This window comes from Bombus impatiens, unplaced genomic scaffold (assembly GCF_000188095.3).
Source record: "Bombus impatiens unplaced genomic scaffold, BIMP_2.2 scf_0017, whole genome shotgun sequence".
NCBI lineage: Eukaryota > Metazoa > Arthropoda > Insecta > Hymenoptera > Apidae > Bombus > Bombus impatiens.
Window position 1 is genome coordinate 262755 of NT_176436.1, and position 7977 is coordinate 270731.

Sequence of the window (7977 nt, forward strand, 5' to 3'; positions counted from 1 at the left end):
TAAAGTCGCGAACGCTTGACAGATCAAAAGGCGGATTTTAACGAGCCGATAAAACGGTACACGTTGATTTTATCTGCGAATCGTCGGGGACAAACGCGAACAGATCGTTTCTAGATTAGCAGCGTTTACCATATCGCATGGTTTTTTTCTTTTAGATTTTCCGGCACGAACCTAACTTTTCGTTTCACTTTTTCAACTTTGAAAGTACAGATTCAGCATCGTTCGATCGTTAAGTCTGAACCAAAAAGGCAACTCGAGGCACAGATTTCCTCCTAACGTCGATTTTATTTCTGCACGATTTGCGAAAGGGGGAAAATTTGACACAAAAGTGTCTTTCGGTTTCACTTTTTCAAATTTGAAAGTACAGATTCAGCGTCGTTCGATCGTTAAGTCTGTACCAAAAAGGCAACTCAAGGCACAGATTTCCTCCTAACGTCGATCGTCGGTTTTATTTCTTGCACGATTTACGAAAGATGGAAAATTTGACACAAAAGTGTCTTTCGGTTTCGCTTTTTCATCTTTGAAAGTACAGATTCAACGTCGTTCGATCGTTAAGTCTGAACCAAAAAGGCAACTCGAGGCACAGATTTCCTCCTAACGTCGATTTTATTTCTGCACGATTTGCGAAAGGGGGAAAATTTGACACAAAAGTGTCTTTCGGTTTCACTTTTTCAAATTTGAAAGTACAGATTCAGCGTCGTTCGATCGTTAAGTCTGTACCAAAAAGGCAACTCAAGGCACAGATTTCCTCCTAACGTCGATCGTCGGTTTTATTTCTTGCACGATTTACGAAAGATAGAAAATTTGACACAAAAGTGTCTTTCGGTTTCACTTTTTCAAATTTGAAAGTACAGATTCAGCGTCGTTCGATCGTTAAGTCTGTACCAAAAAGGCAACTCAAGGCACAGATTTCCTCCTAACGTCGATCGTCGGTTTTATTTCTGCACGATTTGCGAAAGATGGAAAATTTGACACAAAAGAGTGTCTTTCGGTTTCACTTTTTCAACTTTGAAAGTACATATGGAAAATTTGACACAAAAGGGTGTCTTTCGGTTTCACTTTTTCAAATTTGAAAGTACAGATTCAGCGTCGTTCGATCGTTAAGTCTGAACCAAAAAGGCAACTCGAGGCACAGATTTCCTCCTAACGTCGATCGTCGGTTTTATTTCTGCACGATTTGCGAAAGATAGAAAATTTGACACAAAAGTGTCTTTCGGTTTCACTTTTTCAAATTTGAAAGTACAGATTCACCGTCGTTCGATCGTTAAGTCTGAACCAAAAAGGCAACTCGAGGCACAGATTTCCTCCTAACGTCGATCGTCGGTTTTATTTCTTGCACGATTTACGAAAGGTGGAAAATTTGACACGAAAGGGTGGTGGTTTTCGAGAGCCGATCGAAAGGTATTGATATTATTTGCGCGTTCGTTGCTCGGAACGTGGCAAGAAACAGGAGTCACGAAGTCTGTGGAATCGCGAACCAAGAAATCGACTACCAACCAGAGGATATAGTAGGACGAATATAGAACGTCGATGGACCGCGTAACGAATCGCGATAGCGCTGGCGTGTTTCGCTCGCGGAACGGCTCTCGATCGACCGAGTGATTTTTGCTCGGAAGCTCGATAGAGCGAAATAACGCAGCAGTTGTCTGGGAAAATGTCAAGGCCTCCTTTCCATTCGTCGCGAAATGCTTTTTCTCTCGGGTTATACGCAGCTCCACCATCGACGCGTTTCAGCGCAAAAAAGAAACAAAAAAAAAAAAAAAGAAATAGACAATGTGTAAAAAAGATGAAAAGATAAACGTCTCGACGATTGTCCGCCAATGCATCGATCGTAAATCTTTCGATTTTGCCTAACAGCGTCGACGGACTAGTACCAGTTGTGATACGACAGTTTACTTAATTATGCAAACAGAAAACAGTTTGTCGCGATGCCGGTACGCTCTTCTGTCCGAAGGAAACAAGAGAAAAAGCCACTGCCCCGTGACTTTTCTAACGATCTATCGTGTTGCGTTCCATCGATGGCAACAACCATAATAGAAACCTAATTACAGGTACGTACGGACAAGCAAAGGGACGATTTGGCCTGACGAATCGCTAACTAATGGTATACCTGTTTGTATCGTTTCCGCGGAAGCTTTTTTCCCTATTCCGAATACCTGTACAGGTTCTTACGCGGTCGAAGCAATTAATCAACTTATACGGTTGCTGCACGCTTTGAAAAAATCCTCGAAATACGTTTCGAATTTCAAATATCGCGTTAGAAATGTTCAGATAGAGATTAACAATCGCTGGTAATTTATAGCTGGCAAGATAAAAATAACAATTAACGCGGTTCATTCACAGCGATCAAACGTGGCAAATCGATAAACGCGTACCTTCGAATATCTATCATAAAATCTACTCCTATAGGAAAATATCCCCTTGGAGACGATTCGAGTCGTCTCGTTCGTTACGCGATAAAGCATCGTCCAATCGATATTCGACAGCCATTCGTCCGTAAACTAGCTCGTCGTAGCAGCTTCTGTTCTATCGAATAAGACGATTTCAATGGCGCGATCGTTTATTAATGATCAGGAGGGCGCGTAAACGCGGAAGCGCGACGGCGAGGATAGACAATAGACGCGTAGGCAAGTTACCTACCTGAAGAAATCCTCTCTGCAGAACAGCTTCGCTTCCCTGGAGAAACACTTGTCCTGTAACGTGGTTCTGCAATCGAAGCAGCGGACACACTCGACGTGCCATGCCCGGTCCAAAACATTCAGCAGGTACTGATCCATAATTGGTTTCTCGCATCCTGCACATGACAGGATCATCGCCAGACCACGTCTCCCTGCTTCGAAAAGAAAGAGAGCATCTGTGAATACAGAGGATTATAACGAGATCGGTTAACGTGGTTAACGTTCGAATAAATACTAGGCGTATGAGCACGATTTTTAATAATTCGTACGTATTGGACGTGGCCGTGGCGAGCGTTCATTTTCTCGAATTTAGCGAATTTACGTCGTTGGCAAAACGCGGCAGGATTGGACAGAAAAATACCGGTACAGGTGAAAACGTCGAGCACCGGGAAAAGTTGATGGAACGGGCGCTGCCGCGACCTGACGAGGCGTTTTAATTTCGCGCACGTTCGAACGCCCGCGTCATCGTCCGAAAAACGAAACGTGGAAAACGAGGAAATTTCTGCGACACCGTGTTTCAACTAGCGTTCAGTCTGTTGCGCGCGTGTGTGCGTTATCAGAGTACATACCCTACTTTGATGTTGCGCGCCATCGCGAAATAAAAAAAAAAAAAGAAGAGAGAAAAAAGAAACGCATTTGGAACACTGAACGTTTCTTTCGACGCGGAATTCGAGAAAATTTTGAAGCGTTTCTCACGGTAGAAAAATTCGACCACCGGGGCGTGGATATTTTAATCGGAGGAACGTTGGAAGAAAACGAGACACGCGCAGTATCGGTTTAAAACGTTCTCGATTATAGATTCCGAGGCGAAAGAAAATCGGCCGTACTTGCCGTGGCTGCGCACGTGCATAACAAACTGCGCGTTATACACCGACGCTTTTTGTCATTCGAACGTTTTGATTACTGCGCACGGCTTACCGAACTGTACGAGAGACAACGGAGAAGCAAATCGCAACACGGTGCGACCTCCTCGTCGTTGATGTCGATACAGCCTTATCTACATCTCGCGTAAACGACTCGCGTTTCCCGACGATTAAAATAATAAGCAAGACTCGAGGATGATCGGTAGCAATATGCCACGACGATAGAGTAAAAAAAGAAAAAGAACGACGAGGAAAAACAAGCTTGTCGTATCGTATCGTAGCTCGGTAACACCATTGTCCGAAGACAAATTTCTTTTAAAGAGAAAAGAGCAGAAAACGATGGGAAAGTCAAATAACACGATGTACGACGACGATATCCAAAGTAACAACGTAATCTGTTATGCCATCAAATTTAACGATCGCGCTTGTATCTTTATAGTATCGTAATTGTTTGTCAATAGCCACGAAGCGAGCGTATCGTTGGCCGAACGAGGCGCTCGATGATTACAATTCGTTGTTAATTAACATTCGCCGACGAGATTGCCCTCTATTACATTTTCTTCGCCTACTTCGTTTGCCCGTTTCTATCTTCGTCTATTTCGACGGCTGCCACGTCGCCTCCTCTTCTCTCGTACCGGCGACCTCTGACTTCTTTTTTCGCCATTGCTGAACCCTCTAGGGGGTTCGCTCCTCTCTTTTTTTCGCGGTTTCCGCCAATGGGCGGAGTTCCTCCCTGCCGGCAGGGTTGTCAACCTAGCAACCCTTCTCCCACCCCATAAGGTCTGACCTTGCGCATCTCATCTCCCTCCGTTTTGCGGGAGGGCGAGAAGAAAAAGGAGAAAGCCGAGCCGAACCGAGTCGAACCACCCCGCGGTTACCTCGAGATTTAAATCGTTTGCACGCGAAATCGACTTACACGAGTATAATTCCTACGGCAAAATCCAGTTCCCACGGGATATTTTCTGGTTGTACGCGATGCTCGAACCAAATACCGATCGCAAACGTTCGACTCGCGATAAACACGCGATGCACGTCCCTGATAAACTGAAAACTTTGATCCGGAAAATCTACTTGCCACGATAAACCGTAAAGGGAAGAGAAAAAGTTGACAAAGTTTTCGTTCCGCTGAAAGATATGGAAAATGTACATGTACAACGAAGGAGATCGAAAGAGATAACTTGCGCGTCTTTGAAATACATCTCCTTAACGTGGTTCACCTTCCATTTGTTAAATCAGATACCGCGAGAAACGATTTCACGGCCGTGGCGCGTGAAAAAGAAACGGAGGACACGAGAGGCACGATTTCCTCGAATCGTCGAAACCAGATTAGGATTCAGCGTACGTGAGACGAAAGCCCGAACGGAAACGGGCTTTCATTAATCCGATTCTTTTCTATCAACCGTACGACGCGTGCCACCTTTCGCCAGGATCGCTTTATCCAATCAAAAAGTTCTGCTCTTCCTCTCTCTTTCTCTCTCTCTCTCTCTCTCTCTCTCTCTCTCTCTTTCGCTCCGTTCTTAACGTTCGAATTTTTCCGTATTCACGTTGCAAAGCGTCGAGACGTTTTGCAAAAACTTAACGTCGATACGAGTACGAAGAACGATGTTCGCGACTATCGAAAAATTTGAATCGCAACTTCAAAGTCGGCTGAAGATTCGTACGCGCAACAGTTGCAGAAACGAGAACGACGATTAACGTAAAACGCGTAAAGCTCGCGGTGAAATTCGCAATCGATACGATCGCCACGCTACGCGAATCCGTCGAGTCGAACGCGATCTGATACCTTCGATGTCGATATTTTTCTTCGCCCCTTCGGAATATGCTAATGCGTCGCTCTTAAACCCTTCCGCGGTTTACGTTCTCGCGCTATCTACGGATGCAGCCCACGGAGGATAAGAGGAAAGAATACGACGCCGCATAATGAAACATCAGAAGGACGCAAAGGAGTAGAGAGAAAGTTCGAAGCGCGGATTGTGCTAATTAACAAGAGAAAAAAAAAAAAGAAAAAAAAAGAAAAACGTTTGTACGGTATCGGACAGCTATCGACAATTTTTCATTTTCATTCGATAACTGTGCGTTGGTACTAGACTTAATAAAATAACTTGTTTTATCGGTTTGTCGTCAGAACGTTAACATACGATGGATATTACTTTCCCGTCGCTACAATTCGATAGCCGTATCGGTCACTTCGAATCGATCGTTTCTCGACGATCTTTTAAATCGCGTATTTCTCATAGAAGTCGTTACACTCTTTTTACCGTAATATAGCTTTGGCTCGTGAACTCGTTCGCTATCGGTCGGTAATTTTTACCCGTAACGATCCGTTTTCTCTCGCGGTTCGTTTCATTTTTTCCTAGCGAGGTCAGAGAGAAATCTGTCGGCCGAGCGCGTAGTCCCGCTTGCATTTGCATCGACGAGGATTACAATTTCCTCGAATCGGTCGTTCGTTACGCACAATGACGCGTATTTCGACGAGTGTTCAACCCTGTCCGAGGCAAATTTATCCTCGTTAGATCCGAACCGCGGGACAATCCATCACCCGCGGATAAAAAACGCGCATTCCTATGACATCCAAATTACGGTACGATCAATCACGATAAGCGAACGAACGGCGTTTCTACTGTCTACGAAAGGAAAAAAGGAGAAAAAAGAAGCCTGGAGAAAAATATCATAGGGATCGTTTCTCTCGGCTCGAAACTCGAGATGTCCGTGAGGAAAACCCTCTGACCTTCCGCGGTGCGTATGCGAGCTCGACCTGGCGCCGGCGCTTACGAGGTGTTAAACCAACGTTATCCTCCGATCCTCTCGCTGTTTATAATCGAAATATTTCTCGACGAAAGAAGATCGTAAAGCACCGATTACTCGCGAAAAGCAACGGCGATCTCTTAGAGATCTCTTGGAGAACGAATGAACCGACCACTTTGACGTTGGCTTGCACGAAATTCCGTGAAAACTCTCGCACGATCCTGCGAGCCAAGCCGCGGAATAAATTCATCCATCGAAATCCTCGAAACGTTTCTCCTAGACATTCTTCGTACGTGAAATTCTACGAAATAAACGAAACGAAATCCTCTCTGTATCCACGAATTCTTATCGTTAAGGTACGCGCGTTCTCCCTTCCGATCTAACTTCCGAAATTAAAACAATCGACGAGTCGGAAACGTCTCTGCGAACGTTCGATGGAACGTTTGGAAAATAATTCGACGATTCGGCAGAAATTTCCTCTGATTTCGCGATAAAAGCGACCGATACGAATAAAATGTATATATTAGATAGACGTTGTAATACCGAAACGATCTACTTACCTATGTTACAGGCTTGGGTGACGGGCAGGGGTGCGCAGCAGGGCCCGTTAAATCGCACTTCTCACACTTCCCCCCTTGGCTGCCAGTTTTTTTCCCAGCACACACTCGATATTTTGACAAATTTCGCTCCTCTTTTCCTCCCGAGTTCTGTTCCTGTGTTTCCCAGTTTTCAGTCGCGTGCGCGTTATCTTACGTTTATCCGCGTCTAACGTAAAACCACGTTTCTCGTTAATCACTTTATCGGATTATAGATGATTGGTCGTCGTTGTCGTCTTGTCCCTTCCGTACGGTTGTGACTCGTACGTTGGCTTGATTTTTATCTCGAGGCTGAAACGTTTGAACGTTTCGATCTCTCTCTTTTTTTTCTTTTTTTCTTTTTTGTCTTAATAAGAATTCGACGAGCAATCGCTCGGTCAGGAGAGTTTTCAATCCTCGAATTTCCAACGGTTTCAACGTTCGTGTGTCTCAGCTGATCAGCCGGTACCGCCGGCACATCGTGATGAAGCCTGTGTCGCGTTAAGATCGTCTTCTCCCTTCGGATCTAGACACTCCGCGATGGATCATGGCGCCGATGAGACCGGTATCGCGACAGATCTCTCAGACGCGACGTGCGCGTCCGCGCGACGGGCCGCATCAAGAGCCGCTGTGCGCGTTTTACCTTCGCGCGATGATCCCGTTGCCTACTTTTCGCCGTGCAAGCAACCACACGACGCGCGCTGATTTTTGCCAACGAATTCTCCTTCGAGATCCGCACTCTTTCCGGTTATTTGTCTTTTTTTTCTTTCTTTCTTTCTTTCTTTCTTTCTTTCTTTCTTTTATTTAAATTGCGTTTCACGGATCGACGTAAACGATGACGTTAGAACGTAACTTGGATGGAGATGGTAGACCGAGGAAGATGCGTACGAGTGGATGGAACGATTACCGGACAAACGGTTGCGCTTTGATCGACGACGCGAAACGTGAAACGCGACGATCCTCGAGCACGCTCGCCTCGAGTTCGCCAGCCAACTGGCTGCACCTGTGACAACCGCGAGGGCCCCCCTCTACTTGGACAAGACGTCGCGCGCCTAGCTGGAACGGGCTACGCCCATTGGACACGACCACGGCGCGGGACCTTTCGCGCTCCGTTCC

General features: G+C 45.5%; 1 protein-coding gene across 3 annotated transcripts in view; it reads right to left on the reverse strand.

Moving 5' to 3' along the window:
- LOC100741244 (LIM/homeobox protein Lhx5) overlaps positions 1-7971 on the reverse strand; it is a 25437-nt gene extending 17466 nt beyond the window's left edge. For all 3 annotated transcript variants that reach the window (XM_033318521.1, XM_033318517.1, XM_033318523.1), the window contains exons 1-2: positions 6847-7971; positions 2641-2833 (exon numbers count right to left, since the gene is read on the reverse strand). In XM_033318521.1, the coding sequence (XP_033174412.1) occupies positions 2641-2813 (173 nt within the window). In that variant the 5' untranslated portion in view covers positions 2814-2833; positions 6847-7971. The remainder of the gene's footprint in view (positions 1-2640; positions 2834-6846) is intronic.
- Between the last annotated feature and the right edge of the window lie 6 nt (positions 7972-7977).